General features: G+C 36.5%; 2 protein-coding genes across 2 annotated transcripts; both read left to right on the top strand.

Moving 5' to 3' along the window:
* Window positions 1–89: 89 nt before the first annotated feature.
* On the top strand, window positions 90–3,946 carry cldn31 (claudin 31). Its single transcript, XM_067402534.1, has 2 exons — window positions 90–147; window positions 1,382–3,946. The coding sequence occupies exon 2, from the start codon at window positions 1,412–1,414 to the stop codon at window positions 2,063–2,065; it is 654 nt and encodes a 217-aa protein (XP_067258635.1). The 5' UTR covers window positions 90–147; window positions 1,382–1,411; the 3' UTR covers window positions 2,066–3,946.
* A 2,143-nt stretch (window positions 3,947–6,089) lies between these two features.
* slc25a10b (solute carrier family 25 member 10b) lies at window positions 6,090–17,795 on the top strand. Its single transcript, XM_067403826.1, has 11 exons — window positions 6,090–6,554; window positions 11,630–11,749; window positions 12,653–12,767; window positions 14,464–14,512; window positions 14,597–14,638; window positions 14,725–14,768; window positions 14,844–14,914; window positions 15,164–15,256; window positions 15,389–15,466; window positions 15,554–15,610; window positions 16,118–17,795. Exons 1-11 carry the CDS (start codon window positions 6,465–6,467, stop codon window positions 16,217–16,219), a joined length of 861 nt encoding a protein of 286 aa, XP_067259927.1. The 5' UTR covers window positions 6,090–6,464; the 3' UTR covers window positions 16,220–17,795.
* Window positions 17,796–19,529: the final 1,734 nt, after the last annotated feature.

The following is a 19,529-nucleotide window of genomic DNA, read 5'->3' as shown; positions in this document are numbered from 1 at the left end:
TGTGTGTGTTCACATAATGATGAGATGATATTGTCCGTCGCTCAGATGCTGATTTACTCCCACATGAGAGAACAAAGAGAGTGTTTCTACAAACACAGATGAGAGTCCAACAACATCAGCGAGACACACAGACGCTCCTCAGACACTGTAAGTACTGAAGATATTATTCCACTTCATCTGCTGAAATCACTTTGTTCAATATAAACTTCTGAGTTGCTTTTGTAATTATGTTGCTGTCATTTTTAGTAATTTTTAGTAAGTAGTTCATACCGAATGCTTTTGTTTTTTAAAAGGTTAAGAGATTTTAGTAACATGAACTATCAATGAAAACTACTTCTGAAACATTTATTAATCTTAGTTCATGTTCATTTAAAAATTTAATAAGGCACTATTAATCAACAGTTGCATCTGGTAATATTATTTAATAGAGCTGAGCTAACATGAAATAACAAACATTAATAAATATGAAGCAAATATGCTGCTCGTTGTTAGCTAATGCATTAACTAAAATAAACTAGTGTTACAGAGATTAGTAGTAGTTTCTCTACTCTCTACTGATAGTCATAGTGAAATTCAGTGTAATAAAGTTACTGGTTATGATCTTTGTAATTATTACAAATGTATGTAGCTTTTAATTTGAACAACAATACTTTCTTGACATTGATCAGACATTCTAGATGTTGATTTTTAAATACAATCTGTGGGATTATTTTAATTTTATTTTATAGATGCACACAGACATCAAGAATCAGCATATGAATCTCAACGATGGTGACATGTTTCATCTATAGTATAAAACTCATGACACGCAGCATGAAATATGTCTCACCTGATCATCTTAGTTTATGGCTTCCTTTGCAACAAATTATGTGTAAACACTGTTACAAAAAACACAAACTGACATAAGAAATTAATAGTCAAACTGACCAACTAAATGAAACAGTGAAACGCTGATCACCATAATGATGACCAAACATTTTCAATAAAACATCAACATCTAAACCTGTTAATTCTTAAAAAGAACTGTAGACAAATGACAGAAATTAAGTCAGTCTGGTTTAATAATAGAGATTGAGATTTCAGTTGATTTCATCTAAAGCTGTGGCTGAAATCAGCTGTAGTTCTTGTTGTTCCTCTGTCCTTCAGTGAGTCTGCTTGTTAACAGCAGGTGTTCATCACTAATGCCCAATCATCACTCAATTAATCACTTAAGTATCTAATTAACTCTAACTGCTTCTGTGTTACTTTAACATTCTGCTGGTGGTTCCCATATGAACACGATAAAAATCTTCTAAACCTAGTGAATCTACACACACACACAAAACAGAAACATTTTCTTTTAAATAAATATCCTGTATTTTAACATAATTGTCTTTTACAGAGTGAATCAATCATCCGTTCTCGTACAGCCATGGCAAACACGAGTCTTCAGGTGATGGGTTTGATGCTGGCCATCGCAGGCTGGGCGTTTGGGATCCTGGTTTGTGTCGCCCCCTGGTGGCGCGTGTCAGCGTTCGTGGGGGACGAGCTGCTGGTGTCGCAGGTGCTGTGGGAGGGGCTGTGGATGACGTGTCTGTCGCAGTGGGGCCGCCTGCAGTGTAAAGTTTACGACTCCGGCCTCGCCCTCTCAAGCTCCGCCCAGACGTGCCGCGGCCTGTGCGTGTTGTCGCTGCTCCTCTGTCTGCTGGCGGTCCCGCTCAGTGTGGTCGGGCTGAAGTGCACGCGCTGCCTCGGCGACGCTCACGAGTCCAAGGCTCGGATGGTGCGGGTCAGCGCGATTCTTTTCCTTCTAGCTGCGTTTTTCTTCCTCGTGCCGGTGTGTTGGACCGCGTACGTCATCATACGGGATTTCTACGACCCGAATGTCGCTGCGCCGTTCAAGCGTGAGCTCGGACCGGCGCTCTACCTGGGATGGGGCGTGACAGTGATGATGCTGGTGGGTGGGGCTGTGCTATATTTGGGCTCCGCCTCCCCCGGAGGTCCAGCCATGCCTGTTTTTGGAAAAGGAGGAAAATCGAACCCTCCCTCCACGGCAGAGAGCAAACCAGAGAAAGTTTTTGTGTAAAGGACATCAACCTGGATAAACTGTGTCCTAGTGGTCGCATTCAGGAATTTCATTGTTTAATCACTGTCATTTCATTCATAAACTGTAAATGAGAGTTCTGCATAAACTTTATGCAGCTCCTTTGATTTGACTCTTTAATAACCATTCTTGTGGAAATTTGTTTCTGGCCCCTCACAGATGCTACAACATAAACATACAGCTTATTCACAACATAGAAACACAATACACCCATAACAGAGGAAAAAGGAAAAAAAAAAAAACTGATATCATTTTCCAAATAAAACAACAACAAAACCTGATAAAACAACCATAAAAAGTCTAAATGAGCTTTGTGCAAGGAACAGACCTGAATTTTCCAAAACAAGTGTGCCATTAAGCAGAATGGAGATTTTCTAAAAATAATGACCAAAATTTGAGTCTGTTCATCACAAACGGCTACAATATGACTAAAGGATTAGTCCACTTTTAAATAAAATTGTCCTGATAATTTACTCACCCCCATGACATCCAAGATACGCATGTCTTTCTCTCTTCAGTCGAAAAGAAATGAAGGTTTTTGATGAAAACATTCCAGGATTATTCTCCTTATAGTGGACTTCAATGGGCACCAAACTGTTGAAGGTCAGAATGTCAGTTTCAGTGCAACTTCAAAGGGCTTTAAACGATACCAGACGAGGAATAAGGGTCTTATCTAGAGAAACCATCAATCATTTTTGAAAAAAATACAACTGTATATGCTTTATAAAAACAAATGATCGCCTTGCATGTGCTTCCGCTTTCCGTGTTCCTCAAAAAGTTTACATTGTGTGTCCTACGCCTTTCCTATGAGGGTGAGTAAATTATCAGGACAATTGTATTTAAAAGTGGACTAACGTGCATAGATTGCTTTTATAACACTTACAAAATGGTTAGTACTTTCAGTCCTTGATTCTGATTGGTCAATAGCTGTGTTTTATTCACCCCACGGTTCTGTGTATCACTACACAACACCCTTAGCAACCACTCTTAGCAACGTAAAGATGTTTGTTCTCATTGATATTGTTCATTGAAGCTTACCATATTATATAGAGTATTGTGAGAGAGAGATCGAGTGAGTGAGTGAATTACCTGCATTTAGATTTAGCATTTCCCTCAGTCCTATGTTTGAATGATCACTGCGATATCTTGTCTTTTTAACGCTTAATGGGCTTTCATGTGCTCTGACACTGACAGCGCTAAAAAATCAGTAAGTTGCTTTTGTTCCATGTTCACAACAAGTTTCAGTCCTTTCAACATAAAAGTCTCACTTCTGACTCACTCATAAAGACATTCTTTGCCGCCATATAATGGCGTAATAATGTAACGTCTGTTGCTGTTCGCGGTCAGGAACTACTTTTTCCAGCGGAAGGAAGGATTTTAGTTATTTTACTTTATGAAAGTTGCATTGATACATATGTTTGGCTTTAATGTTTGTATTGTGTGGTAACCGTTTTATAAAAGCAATAAGGTACAAGAGGCTGAATAAGTCACGGCTGAAGGGGTTGTTAGGCATGATGCCTAGTAACTTACTTATGATGCATATGTGTCTTTTTTTTTTGGAACACCAAAATGAACAGTCAAATGCTTTTTCAAAATTACTACTTTTGTGTGCTAGAAAGAAATAACACATTGGTTTAGAATTAACAACATGAGGGAGAATGACCATTTTTATTTTTAGACAGTCCAACTTTGTTAAGAAATCTGTCCTGAACCAGGGTACATTTCCAATTCATAGAGCCTTTGGTAATTTATTTTGATTTTGAATTAATCTTTTATATGTTATATGGAGGTCAGTTTAAGCTCTGTAATTAGTTTACTCTTTTTTGTTGCATTACAGTCTCACATATTGTTTTTGTCTATTTTTTCCAATGCTCAGTGTAATTAATTATTATGTCTTATGTAATTTATTTATTGATGTTACTATTGTTTGTCTAATAAACCTGATATAATAATGTAGACTGGCTGTGTGCATGTACACATGTTGGTGTGTGTTGACTACACGCCTCGCATTAAGTGTGTGTTGATGCGTTGGCAGGAATCGCACAACACAATAGCAGAATACAGGACAGGGACAATAAACAGAGTGTCCACTGTGAGTCTGATGATGTCATCGTCGTGGGGGACGTGTGGAATATGAGCTCGTGTTCCATAGAACTCCTTCAGAAACAAACCGCCATCAGAGGAGGAATTCATAAACATCAAGACTTCAGAGACTTAGTTACTGCTGTGCAGAAAGAGAGACGGCTCGGTTGGTTCTAAATTGGGTTTATTTGTAACCCCTGGTGGTTAAAAAGGGATAGTTCACCCACAAATTAAAATTCTGTCATCATTTACTCACCCTCAAGTTGTTCCAAACCTGTATGAATTGCTTTGTTCTGCTGTACAAAAGTAAGATATTTGGAAGAATGTTTGTAACTAAACAGATCTCACCCCCATTGACTACCATATTGGAAAAAAAATATATATGGTAGTTAATGGGGGTTGTTCGAATATCTTTCTTTGTGTTCAGCATCAGAAAGAAACTCATACAAGTTTGGAACAACTTGAGGGTGAGTAAATGAATAAATGATGACAGTGTTCATTTTTGGGTGAACTATCCCTTTAAAGATGAGTGTTTCAGCAACAGAAGCTGAAGTACTGCAAATGTCCACAAGATGACAATCAACTTTTTTGATAGGTTTTTTTTTTTTTTTTTTAGTTTTTTTTTTTTGGTTTTATATATATATATATATATATATATAGCATTTCTTCACACAGTTCCTCATTCTCTTCGATTTTGATTTTACAATAATTATGGCACTAACAAAAAAAAAGAGTAAAGTCCCATCAGTTAAATATTAAAAATTTAATTTAATATTTAACTGATGGGACTTTACCTCTTTTTTAAATTACTGACTTGTTTATGGATATATTTTTTGCTTTGTTTTGCTACCTGAAAAGCAAAGATCAGGGTTAATAAATAAATAAATAAAAATAATTAAAGAAATGTTTTCTTAAAGGGTTAGTTCACCCAAAAATATATTTTTGTTTAAATCCGATGGCTCCGTGAGGCCTGCATTCACAGCAATGACATTTCCTCTCTCAATGACATTTCCTCTCCATTAATGTACTAAAAACATATTTAAATCAGTTCATGTGAGTACAGTGGTTCAATATTAATATTATAAAGCGACGAGAATATTTTTGGTGCGTCAAAAAAAACAAAATAATGACTTATAAAGTGATGACCGATTTCTAAACACTGAAGCTTCAGAGCGTTATGAATTTTGTGTCAAATCATTGTTCAGATTGTGTGTCAAACTGCCAAACTGCTGAAATCACATGACTTCGGCGCTCCGAACAGCTGATTCGACACGCTGATTCATTATGCTCTGAAGCAGTGTTTTGAAATCGTCCATCACTAAATAAGTCTTTTTTTTTGTTTTTTTTGGTGCACCAAAAATATTCTTGTTGCTTTATAATATTAATATTGAATCAATGTACTCACATGAACTGATTTAAATATGTTTTTAGTACATTAATGGATCTTGAGAGAGAAAAAGTCATTGCTGTCTATGAAGGCATCACTGATCCATCGGATTTCAACAAAAATATCTTAATTTGTGCTCAGAAGATTAATGAAGGTCTTACAGGCGTGGAACGACATGAGGGTGAGTAATAAATTACATTATTTTAGTTTTTGGCAGAACTAACCCTTTAAGAGGTTGATTGGAACTGGCTGCTGACAACGAGATAGTCTAACTCTTCAATTTTAAAGATATAGTATTTATATGCCTGCATTATAAATGGACATTTTATAGAGATATACATAATTCAGTCAGTCTGGCAGCAGTAGACTACATATGAATCAAAACATGTCTCCATAACACACATGTATTGGCCCACTAAACATTTCACAACAGTACTGAACTCTATTGTGTCAGTGCAGTGGCTCCACCGCCTGTCAGAGTTGCGTGAGAATGAGGAAGTGTCTCGTCTTAAAGTGACAGTGCAGTAATCCAGCGCGCTCCCACTGTCTCTCAGCGGCTACTGTCTCTTTAAGAGTCCAGTCCAGCGCTCGCTCTCAATGAACACCGCACAGTCGCATGGATGTTTTCCTCTTTTTTGTGTGTATTGTAATGTGTGTGTGCCAGTAGGAGGTGGATCTGGCGCACCGGGAGGCCGTTCCAGATTCCGCGCGACCAATTGGCTGCTCGTGAACTTTGTTTGTCCGCGCACCCCGGTCACGCACGCCACGCACTCATGATGTCTCGTGCAAATCAGAAGCACCGGTACGACCTCGCGGAAGATTAGCGAGATCCACACACGCAGTCAGCAGCGCACGGCACAGGACGCGTCGCTTGCAGCCAGAAAGAGAGAGAGATTAACGGAAACCGGAGAGATGACGGAGAAACGGATGTCGCGCTGGTATTTCGGAGGGATCGCGTCGTGTGGAGCCGCTTGCTGCACGCACCCGCTGGACCTGGTCAAGGTGAGACGCGCCAGGGGGTCGCGCTGTCCGTGCACCCGCACATCAGCCGCTGTCAGGCTTTTGGTGGCGGATGGATGTTAGTTCAGGTAGAGACACATCAGCGGCCTCATCTTCATCCCCACAGGAAGAAGAAGAAGACACCCGCTCGAGCACATGACATGACTTCACTGTGGCGTTACAGAGAAAACTGCACACAGTTCCTCATTTGGAGAGTTAATAGTTAAACATAACGAGACTTAATATTTGGCCATTTTAAAAAAGTTTGTGTGTTCCCAAATCTCAAATTGCAATGAATATTTATTTACATCTGATAATATTTGGCCATTTTAATACCACGGACGCTAATACTTGTAGTTTCAACATGTCCCAACAGCCTTGTCAAATTTCAATGAGCATTTTACATCCAATCAGATAATATTAGGTCATTTTACCAGTATGAACATTAAAATGCTTGTATTTTGTCCCACTGTCTATTGATAGCCTTGTTAAATTGTAATAAATATTTTACCCCTGTAATATGCGGCCATTTTAACCATCACAGCATTAATATTCTTTTAAAAAATGAACAAAATCCACCTGACAGACACTCCGAATTGTAACAAATATTTTACACCCGATAAATCTGATAATATCTGGCCATTTTAACACTATCAAGATAAATATGCTTGTAGTTTGCCAACAGTTTTGTCGAATTGTACTGAATATTTTACGTCAGATAAATCAGGCAATATTTGTTCATTTAACAAGTTTGTCTGTTCCCAAATCTCAAACTGCAATGAATATTTATTTACATCTGATAATTTGGATAATATTTGGCCACTTTAACACTATGGATGTAATACTTGTAGTTTGTCTGTTTCAAAATGTCCCAACAGCCTTGTCGAACTGTAATGAACACTTTACATCCAATAAATCAAATAATATTTGGTCATTTATGAACATTATAATGCTTGTAGTTTGTCCCAAAGTCTACTGACAGACAAGTCGAATTGTAACGAATATTTTACATCCGATAAATCTGATAATATTTGGCAATTTTAACATTATTAACATAATAATGCTTGTAGTTTGTTAAAAATCTCCCAACAGTTTTGTCAAATTGTACTGAATATTTTATGTCATATAAATCAGACAATATATAGTCGTTTTAAATAAGTTTGCCTGTTCCCAAATCTCAAATTGCAATAAATATTAATTTACATGTGATATTTGACTATTTTAACACTATGGACAAAATACTTGTAGTTTGTCTTTTCCAAAATCTACTGACAGCCAAATGTACATTTTCAAATACATTTCATTTCATTTTTAGCAAATATTGTGTAAAATAAGCGTTGGTTTAATTTTTCAAACCAATATTCACATTTAAGTTTAAAATAAAACATGTAAATTAAACTATTATATATTGACCAACATTCATCATCCTGCACTTTAGATGTAAACATCAGCCATTGATGTCAGAATAGTTTGAGATCTGATTTGGGATCAGTTTATTGGCCTCATGTGATTCCCTATTGAATGAGTGTGTAATCACATTATAACAGGTCAGAGGTCAGTTCGACTTTGTAAAGTTTCCTGAATCCATCTTGAAGGACATTTAATTACAGTGTATGAAACTCACAGTTGAGTTTTCTCCAGGGTTGGTTTGTTCTTGAAGTTGATGTGATGCTTATAATAGAGTTGGATGGGTGTCCTAATTGTTTTCCAGAACTGTACTTGCGTATTTCACATGCATACTCTAAATTACAGGCTGTAAACGTCCTGCATGCTGTACTTTTATATTAAAGGCCAGTGGTATTTTGGGATCAGCTCTGGATGTGCCGAGTAATGCTGCTTCAGCTGCTTTATGGGACAGGAAGTGTACGCTTCACTATTGCTAACATCAGTATACAAGTATTTGTGTGTGTGTGTGTGTGTGAGTGTGTGAGAGAGCGAGAGAGAGTGTTCATGCATGCTTTTGTCCAGATTCCTCATGTCTTCCACACGTGTTGATCAGCACATGTCTGCCATCTGTGTTGGTCTGCTCGTCCAGTTGAGTCCGGTTTGGTGGACTTTGATTATCTTGTGTCTTTCTTTGTCCTTCAGTTCACTTCTGCTCAATAAGACTGCAGTTTTACTGTGTTTTTTCCTCATAGAAAAGTATCAGGTGGCTAAAAAGCTCCAGCAATGAATGAGACACGAATGAATGAATTCAAAGATTGAGAGCGAGCTGATTGAACAATCAGTTCTCTGATAGTTCAGAGACGTTTGTCGCTCTCGCTTTCTCTGGTCTCAAATCATCGGAGTGCTCTTGTGTTTTTGGGAGATAACAGGCCGAATTATCTCAGATTTGTCTGGTCTCTATTTAAACCAAAACAAAAGCCACAGATAAGCGGCGTTCATCCACACTCAGACTGACTGAAGCCATTAAACAGCTAGTTGTGACTTCTGAAGTGGTGCTTGACCCGGTTACCCTTCAGTTTGTTTAAAGAGAGACCGCGAGACCCTCGTGAGTCCAATCTGAGCCTGTGACCTTCTGACCTTTTTAAGTGATCTGGAAACACTGGACAATAAGGTTTCAGTTGTTGACATTAGTATAAAAATCAAATAATAATCTAAAATCAAAAGTTGTGAAAATATTTAATGGACCTGAGCTAACACAATGAACAGTTGTAATTTTTAACCAAAATGAACAAAGATTAATGTTAGTTTTCCATCAACTGCTCTTAACTACTGGATCTTTGTAATGTGTTACCAGTGATCTTTGAATGAGGTAGAACAGGTTAATACAGGTGCCAAACTTATTTGTTTTTATAAGCAACTTGTGATATAATATTTCCCCACAATATTCTGCACATTTATATCTTGTTTTCTGCTATCTTGTAATCTCCTGTTCATTCTCTTTAGAGTCACATGAGAACAGGCACATTATTAAAATCATTTCACACAGTCTTGTCTTTGAAGAGAATGAAATGTGGAGTTATTGTTGGCCTAAATTGTTGGCATGCTGGGAAGAGCGACCTTTGGCCTCTATTCAAACAATCCAGTGCACTACAGTGTGTGTGTGTGTGTGTGTGTGTGTGTGTGTGTGTGTGTGTGTGTGTGTGTGTGTGTGTGTGTGTGTGTGTGTGTGTGTGTGTGTGTGTGTGTGTGAGCGCGCTGAGGTGTCAGTAAGTTTGTGAGGTTTTGTTACAACCTGTTGCATGTTGTGGCAGGCATGTAATGCTCGAGTGAGCAGGTCATTACACATCAACTTCCTCTAAAATAATATATTTTAGAGGAAGTTGATTTGTACATATATATGCATGTATATGTATGTATGTGTATATAAATATATATGTATGTGTATATAATATGTGTATATATGTGTGTGTGTGTATATATATATATATATATATATATATATATATATATATATATATATATATATATATATATATATATATATATATATATATATATATATATATATATATATATATATATAATTTACAGTACAGTCCAAAAGTTTGGAACCACTAAGATTTTTAATGTTTTTATGTCTGCTCACCAAGGCTTCATTTATTTAATTAAAAATACAGTAAAAACAGTAATATTGTGAAATATTATTACAATTTAAAATAACTGTGTACTATTTAAATATATTTGACAAAGTAATTTATTCCTGTGATGCAAAGCTGAATTTTCAGCATCATTATTCCAGTCTTCAGTGTCACATGATCCTTCAGAAATCATTCTAATATGCTGATTTGCTGCTCAAGAAACATTTATGATTATTTTCAATGTTGAAAACAGTTGTGTATTTTTTTTTTTTTTTTTTCAGGATTCCTTGATGAATAGAAAGTTCAAAAGAACAGCATTTATCTGAAATACAAAGCTTCTGTAGCATTATACACTACCGTTCAAAAGTTTGGGGTCAGTAAGAATTTTTATCTTTATTTTTTTGAAAAGAAATTAAAGATATTAATACTTTTATTCAGCAAGGATGCATTAAATCAATCAAAAGTGGCAGTAAAGACATTTATAATGTTACAAAAGATTAGATTTCAGATAAACACTGTTCTTTTGCACTTTCTATTCATCAAATAATCCTGAAAAAAAATATTGTACACAAATATTTTGTACAATTGTACAAATTAAATGTTTCTTGAGCAGCAGATCATCATATTAGAATGATTTCTGAAGGATCATGTGACACTGAAGACTGGAGTAATGATGCTGAAAATTCAGCTTTGCATCACAGGAATAAATTACTTTGTGAAATATATTCAAATAGTACACAGTTATTTTAAATTGTAATAATATTTCACAATATTACTGTTTTTACTGTATTTTTAATTAAATAAATGTAGCCTTGGTGAGCAGACGAAACTTCTTTTAAAAACATTAAAAATCTTAGTGGTTCCAAACTTTTGAACTGTACTGTATATATAAAGACAATTATGATGTTACAAAACATTTTTATTTCAAATAATTGCTGTCATTTTCAACTTTCAGTTCATCAAAGAATCATGAGAAACAAAAATGTATCAAGGTTTCCACAAAAATATGAATATTATTCAACATTGATGATCATCAGAAATGTTTCTTGAGCATCATCATATTAGAATGATTTCTGAAGGATCATGTGACACTGAAGACTGGAGTAATGATGCTGAAAATTCAGCTTTGTGTGCTTTAGAAACAGCTGTACTCTGCTCTCTTCCAATTCCTTACGAACACCACTTAAACCTTCTATAAAATAATCATTCATAAAGTTTAAAAAGGTTGAAGTGAATTACAAGAGTGTTTACATTAATCTTGCGTCATAAAAGCATTCTGAGGTTCAAATACATTCTCAGACTCTGCCGAACACACAAGCGCTCTTCTTCATGAGCATTTGAGTGTGCCAGCCTAAAGCGCCATCTGCTGTTAAAAACTAAGCTCAGAATCGATTTGCAATACAATTGGAAAATATCAGAAATATCAGCTTTTTTTTTTTTCACTTGCCACATTTTTTGTAGTGTGTGGTTTTGTTTTTATAGTGCACTTTATCTGTTCTGTACTCAAGTGAAGAAACTTGCTGTTTATTCTTATTGCTGTTGTGATGTTGACAGGTGCACCTGCAGACGCAGCAGGAGGTGAAGATGAGGATGGTTGGCATGGCGATGCACGTGGTGAAGAACGACGGTGTGCTGGCGCTCTACAACGGCCTCAGCGCTTCCCTCTGCAGACAGGTCAGATCCAGAACTCTGGGAAAACTGAGCTGAAATTGTTCTGTTCAACCATGAAAATGCCTGTAAAACTGGAAAAACAACATTTTATGAAATATTTCACACATTCAGCCTTTGTCTTGAATTTCATGTTCTTTTTTTCTGTTAGCGAGTGAGAGATCATGTGATCAGTGAGCAGAATCTACTCTAGTTTGAGCTTGTATGAGGTTCGGACACTATAAAAATCAAAGAGTTTGAGTCCTGCAGAAGCCGACACAAATGAATTCACTTTGTTTATTTACTGAAAATGTATCCTTTTGGTTTAGCAATGTTTTGGAAAAAATGCTGCCAAACTGCAGATGGCAAAACAAAACTGATCTGCAGAACTACAGAGTTATGAACATTCACCATGACAATGCAGAAAATAGTGTGGACATCAATCTTTCAAACAAATAAACAGATTTTGTCCAAGATTTTTCATAAGAAACAGTAGTAGTGTACTATTGTATTTTAGATGCAGATAGCTAGATTTTGAGTTTAATGGTGTTTTGGTGCTGTGCGTGAATGACGACCATAGGCATAAACACACAAAAGGTTTGAGAAACATGAATCCAGTGTTTAACAGATTTCTTGTGTGAAAGTGTCTATTACGAAAGTAGAGCATTGGATTACACAAGTTTTTGAATAGTCAATCAAAATGCTCTGAATATGAAACTCTTCCACGTTATTTCCCATCTTTGATCCCGTAAAGAAGCACTTCATGCTCTCAATCTGTGTTTATTCATGAAACACGAGATCTTCAGTTTAAAGTCAGTCTCTCGTGTGAGATTAAGGGCTTTAAGAGTGTTTACAGGCTAAACATGGTTAAGTATCAGATTCTCACACAGAAGAAGAAGATGATGATGAACTGAATCTGTCTCTCTGCAGATGTCGTATTCTCTCACGCGGTTTGCCATCTACGAGACGGTCAGAGACATGATGGGCAGCAGCAGTCAGGGACCAATGCCTTTCTATCAGAAAGTCCTGCTGGGAGCGTTTGGAGGTGAAAACACACAATCACAGACCAGCGATGATTACCACCAACTACCTTATGATGAGACGCCCAATGCAGTACATATAATAATAACACAGTATCAGAATTAGATTTAGAGTAAATAAAACTTTTACCTTTTTAAGCACCTATTAAACAGTGAAAAGAAATATGTGTGCATTCACAGAAAAGAAAAAAAAAAATACATACACGCATCATAGAAATAAGATAACATGAAATGCAACAATAAAATAAAAAATTAAAAAAATCAAGGAAAGGCCCTAGTAAACAGATGTGTTTTGAGATGCTTTTTAAAAGTTTATTGTGAGTCTGTTGCTCGTAGGTTGTTAGGAAGAGAGCTTCATAGCTTGGGAGTGAAAAAAACTAAAGGCTCAGCAATTTTTAGTGTTTTTGGTACAATCAAAGCATTCACCGCACACTCCCAGCTAATTAGGTGCTGAGACCTGTATAACAATTTAAGAATACAAGAAAGGTCTGCACTCTGAAGCACTTTAGAAAGGTATATTGGGGCAGAAAGTTATATCTGAATGATGCAGGCAGCCAGTGAAAGGATCTGAGTGTTGGAGCGATGTGATATCTAGTTTTAGGCATTCGTGCAGCTCTGATAAAATGCTGTTTTAGTAAAAATGCTAATGTTATTTTAAAACTGAGGTCAAACATTATTTCTAAGTTCTTGACCTTATTGAAGGCTTTTAGTGATAGAGAGTCATGATATGGAGCAATAGATGTTCGCCGTGCGTCATTACTGATAGCAAATGCCTCCGTCTTATCTTTGTTTAGCTGTTGAAAGTTCTGTGACATCCACAGTTTTATGCTCTCTATGCAGTCCAGCAGGGTGGAAATTGAATTGTGGGCATCTGGTGCAAGTAGCATGTCATCTGTATACTGGTTAAATGAAATATTGTACTGATTAATTACACCAGCTAAAGGAAGCATGTATAGGTTAAATCATATGGGACCCAATACTGAGCCTTGAGGAACACCACAAGAAATGAAGTAACGCCTGAAGGTGAAGTTACCCAGTTTAGCACAGTATTTCCTGCTACTTAAGTAGGATCTGAACAAGGACCTGAAAGAGTACAATATTTTGATCAACAGTGTCAAAAGCAGGGAAGAACAAGGATTGCCAAGTTTCCTGAGTCCCGAATAACTTGCAGATCATCTAAAACCTTAAGCAAGGCTGTTTCTGTGCTTTGCCTGAAAGCCGGACTTAAATTTCTCTTTAAGTTTATTGGCATTGAGGTAGTTATTGAGCTGTATGGACATTGTTTTCAATTCTTTTGCCAAGACATGGAAGATTAGAGATTGGTGTCTATTTACTTATTAGTATAATATAAGTCAAGTCAAGTTATCTTCATTTATATAGTGCTTTTCACAATACAGATTGTTTCAAAGCAGCTTCACAGTGATAATAGGAACATTAATGGACAGAGATATACTATAGTATTATAATTATTATATTACAGTTTATTTCAGTTGTAGTTATTTTTATATTTACCATTTTTTAATTTTAAAGTTTTAGCGATAAATCTTGACAAAAACTAAATAAATGTAGTTTTTTATATTTTCTAGTTATTTCATGTTGAATAATGGAAATGTTTAGTTTTAGTTACTGATAATAACCTGATAATAATGCATGTATGAATAAGAATATATTGTGTTATACTCTGTTTTTTTTTTTTTGCAGGCTTCACCGGCGGTTTCATCGGGACTCCGGCAGACATGGTTAACGTTCGGTGTGTATTGTGGGGTTTGTGTTTCTAGCTCATCTGTGTCTCATCTGGTCAAGTGTGAGTGTTTCATGTTGATTATTTCTACAGGATGCAGAACGATGTGAAGCTTCCTGCAGAGCAGAGGAGAAAGTGAGTGTGTCTAGATCTAAATCCAGACTTTACTCTTCAGAAAATGATCATGTGATTTACCTGAATCCTTTCTGTGTCTCGTGCAGCTATAAACACGCGCTGGACGGGCTCTTCAGGGTCTGGCGGGAAGGTAAAGCACATGTCTTACAGTCGTGAACATCTGCACATGTTTGAATGTCTCTCTCTAAACACGCTTTTCTCTCAGAGGGAACAAGGAAGCTGTTCTCAGGAGCCACTATGGCGTCCAGCAGAGGAGCCCTGGTCACTGTCGGACAGGTGAGGAAGCAGTGCATGATGGGAATGACTGCAGTGAAATTCATAAAGTGAATTTTGATTATGCTGATTATCCTCTCAGCTGCATTTAAAACATTCAATACATGCTGTAGAATTGAGATTTACCCCAAAATAAGTGCATAAAAAATCAGGGGCTGGTTTGATTCCCACACAGATGGACTGTGAACTGCTTTGGATTAAACTGACTGTTTATGATGATGTAATGATGTTGAACCTCTCTCTCTGCGTCAGCTGGCATGTTATGATCAGGCCAAGCAGCTGGTGTTGGGCACAGGACTCATGGGAGACAACATACTCACACACTTCCTGTCCAGCTTCATCGCTGTGAGTACCGAAGCCTCTGATTGGTCAATCCTAGGATATTTTTGAAAAATGATAGTTGTTGGACAGTATTTACTTGAAGTTTAATTGCTTTTACATTTTAAAATATATAATTTAATCCCGTTCTCTCTTCAGGGAGGTTGTGCGACGTTCCTCTGCCAGCCGCTGGACGTAATCAAGACGAGATTAATGAACTCAAAAGGAGAATACAGAGTGAGTTTCATCTCTCTATCTCTCTATCTTTGGTCATTGTGTCATTATCTTTATTGCTCATTTGTCAAATGTGTTTGTGTATATTAGGGTGTGATGCACTGCCTGACTGAAACTGCCAGACTGGGACCACTGGCCTTCTACAAGGTACCTGTTTGGCTTTATTTTGCATAATTTTGTCATAAAATACTCCACAGTAAATCCCCCAGTGTTAAATGAACACCATTCTGTGTTCATATGGGAATCACCAGCTGTTACAAAACACTGCTACAGCCCAACTCAACGAAACACTGATCATCATAATGGTGACCATTTTCAATAAAACATCAACATCTAAACCTCAAAAACAACTGTAGATGAATGACAGAAATAAAGTCTTTTCAGTTGATTTCATCTAAGGCTGTGGTTGAAGTCAGTTGTAGTTCTTGTTGTTCCTCTGTCCTTCAGTGATTCTGCTTGTTAACAACAGGTGTTCATCACTAATGCTCACTTTATTTAGTGCTTAAGTATCTAATTAACTCTAACACCGCTTCAGTTTCACTTTAACACCCTGCTGGTGGTTCCCATATGAACACAGAGCATTGTTAATTTAACACCAGGGAATTTATGATCTTTTTCATGACTGATCATTCTCTCCATCCAATCGTATGACAGGGTTTAGTTCCGGCCGGGATCCGCTTGATTCCTCACACCATCCTGACATTCGTCTTTCTGGAGCAGCTGAAGAAATACTTCGGCATCCTAGTGATCAGCTGAAGGAGTCCGCTGAACTTTGACCTCTTGACCTTTGGCCTCCTCTTGAAGCTGCTCTCACTGCTGTATTCTTTTCTGGACTCTCTTTTCTGTCTCTTTCTCACACTACACACATAATAAACGTCAAAATGCTGCCAGACCAGCACGTCACATGCCAACATAATAAAGACTTCATTACTGTCCGAGTGCCAAACCGGGAGGAGGCGACGATGGACAGCGGGACTCACTAAACTGGATCTTCTGGGAATAGACGACTGGACGCTCATCCACATCTCTTCAGGGTGAGATTTAGATTATAGATGTTATCTATCAGGATAGGTATGTTTTTAGATTGTGAATGAATGATTAATATTTTTTTTAAATGCTGTACGTAAATTCTTCTATTGCAGTGTGATGAGACGTTTTAAAGGAATAATTCACCCAAACATGAACATTATCTCATCATTTACTCACCTGCATGTTGTTCCAAACCTGTTCTTCTTTTGTTTTCTACATAATATGTTCATGCAGCTCTTTTCCATTTGATAAATATGAATTGTTTCGTTAAGGTGAGTAAATTATGACTATAATATCTGAGTGAACTATTTCTTTATCAAATGCGCACACAAAACGGTTTTAAAGGTTGCATGCAATCAACTGTGATTTAATGGTACAAATTCTGTATTTTCACAAATCTATATTTGACACTGCATAGACGTGTTGCTGGGTTTGATTGACAGATGTTAGGGTCAGAGGTCACAGAGATAAACCAAGTTTTACTTTTATAACCAAAATGTGCAGCATCAGAGGAAAAGAAAACAAGAAATGACTGACTGATGGGGATGTGAAAGATGAGTCAAACTTCTGCACTGGATGCTATGATTTAATTTTTCATATTTCTGTTCTGTTTATCTCTGTTTGTAATGATCCTTTAGGAAAATTTACAATCAACACTGATCCGGCATCATTTGTGACAGAAATTAGCTACTATAATTCCAGCAAATGAGCTTGTAGTTTTTTTTTATGTCAAGGTAAAGGGGGCATTTAGTGAATAAGTTGCACTAATTACTTGTAATTCAGTTTTGCGGTTTGGTCCTAAATTAATAGATTTATCTTAGTGTTTACTTGAACTAAGCATATAACAACAAACATTTATCACAGATTTACTTAATGTTTAAACTTAATATTTTAGATTAAGTTGGTAAACTACCATATTGGTACATGCAAACAGGCAGTTTGATGATTTGACACTAAGAATGAAATCTGAACACTTGAATCGTGCGCTAGAGAGCCTTATTTACCGTGGCCAGCAGAGGGCGCTGTGTCATGCAGTGAATGTGAGTGAACGCGCAGAGCTGCTTTTGTGCATTGAGGGTTTGCAAGTGAGCTTGTTAATCTGGATACCAACTTTCTTTGTCTACAAATTTAATTGTAATTTATGGTTTGGAAAAGGAGGTGTTTGTTGCTTAAGAATGTAATTTAGCTGCTTCCCCCGACCTCAAAAAATGAAAATATGCAAACTGAATGATTGATTGAAACTGGTCTGAGCTGAAATTTTGTCCACAAGAAAAATATACGTGGAAATAAAAGTACTAACACAAGAAAAATGTGATTTGTGTTTTTCTTTTGCTTGGAATGATTTATATAGTATTTATATTGTTTGTATTCAACGCATACACGTCAACAGATCACTCAAATAATGTTTCTAATCCAAGCAATATTCAGATTATGACATATTGTAAGATACTGGTTTATTGGTTGTTCTCATTGCTACATTGGCTAATCAGAATGGATATTCAAATGACACAATGTCCTTTCCTTAAACTCATGATTCAGTCATAAGTTCATGTGCAAATTTGGACTCGTATGTCAAGAGATGTCTCCTTATATCTGAAGTTCAAATTTTGTGGCACCCTGGAAACCCTTTCTGTTTGTGACACATTTTTTAAGATGAATTAAGTTATTTGCACTTAATGAGGGTCTTTGTCATGTTCTTCATTTCTCACATTACAGATGTTTCCTGCTGCCTTCACCTCAACAGTTGTTTATTATTTCAGCATTGATAGATTGTGGCAAAGTAATCAAATTAAATTTTTTTATTTAAAAAAAAAAAAAAGTAAAATAAAAGCATGTGACTGAAAATGCTATATTTTTTTACACAGTCTCATTAACTCGAAACAGGAAACTCTTGAATATGCATAGGCCTATGCATGATTGCTCCCAGTGCAACCAATATTTTAGACACCAAATTGCGGCCAAAACAGCGAGAGTCAGACTACATGAAATTTTCCTACTCCTGTAAAATAACCAGCAGTAACTATTCAGTGAAACCCTTTCAGTTTCACTGTAATGCATCGAAAAGATTGAGGAGATTGACCCAGATAGCAAGAACATTTGGGCCGAATGTGGCTGATAGCTGGATCATCTGGCCTAGATACGGCATGGCTGAGCACATGTAGGCCAGAGGTTTGCCATATATGTTTTGCAATGACTTTAGAATTGGAGGGAATTTTATTTTGGCTCACTGATTTTATTGAAGTATATGGCCCAGATTACCACACACAACTGTGGATCATATGTGGCTTACGACACATTGAATATTTTAACTTATGGTTAACATTTGGCTCATACCTGGAGAAACACATGTGACCTATGCGGCAGGTCTGTGGCAGGCCACATCTCAGATATTCAACAACGCTATTGGTTGCCTTGCATCTTTACTTTAATTCTTATTGGTGGATTTCTAAACATGTGACTGTCAGCTATTTAAATGCAGATATTTCCATTATTTCAGTTATTTTCCCCTCTGCTCTCATTTTACAACAGCCTCCTTTGCCCAAATAAGCTCTAATTAGCTTCAGGTAAGTGCTGTTTTCGTGTAATAAAAGTTTATATGACAGTACAAAATTACTCAGAGATTTTTTCCCCTATTGACTGGATGATAATGAAATTGAAAGATTATTGCTTGTGTAAGTGTTCAGTTTCATCTAGTTGCTTTTATATTTTTAGATCATATATATATATATATATATATATATATATATAATTTCATTGCAATATTATTGTAGAAATGTAGCATATATGTCTCTCAGTTTTGTATTTTATTATCGTTTTGCACTTAAGTTTAACAGTTTTGAAAACGTAGGTACACTGAGTTTTGACATTTTGTGTTGTAGTGAGAAAAGAATTAATGTGGTTTGAAAGATGACATTTTGTGCCAAAGCAATAATAAATGATCCACAGTTTATCCCTATATGTAGATTTCTGTTGTGCTCGCTGTGTGAAGTTTTGAAAAAGTGACCCAAGTATTGAGAAATGGGTCCTAGTGAAAAAA

The sequence above is a fragment of the Chanodichthys erythropterus genome, chromosome 12, assembly GCF_024489055.1.
Source record: "Chanodichthys erythropterus isolate Z2021 chromosome 12, ASM2448905v1, whole genome shotgun sequence".
NCBI lineage: Eukaryota > Metazoa > Chordata > Actinopteri > Cypriniformes > Xenocyprididae > Chanodichthys > Chanodichthys erythropterus.
Note: the sequence above shows the minus strand (reverse complement) of the source record. Positions and strands in the feature narration are given on the sequence as shown.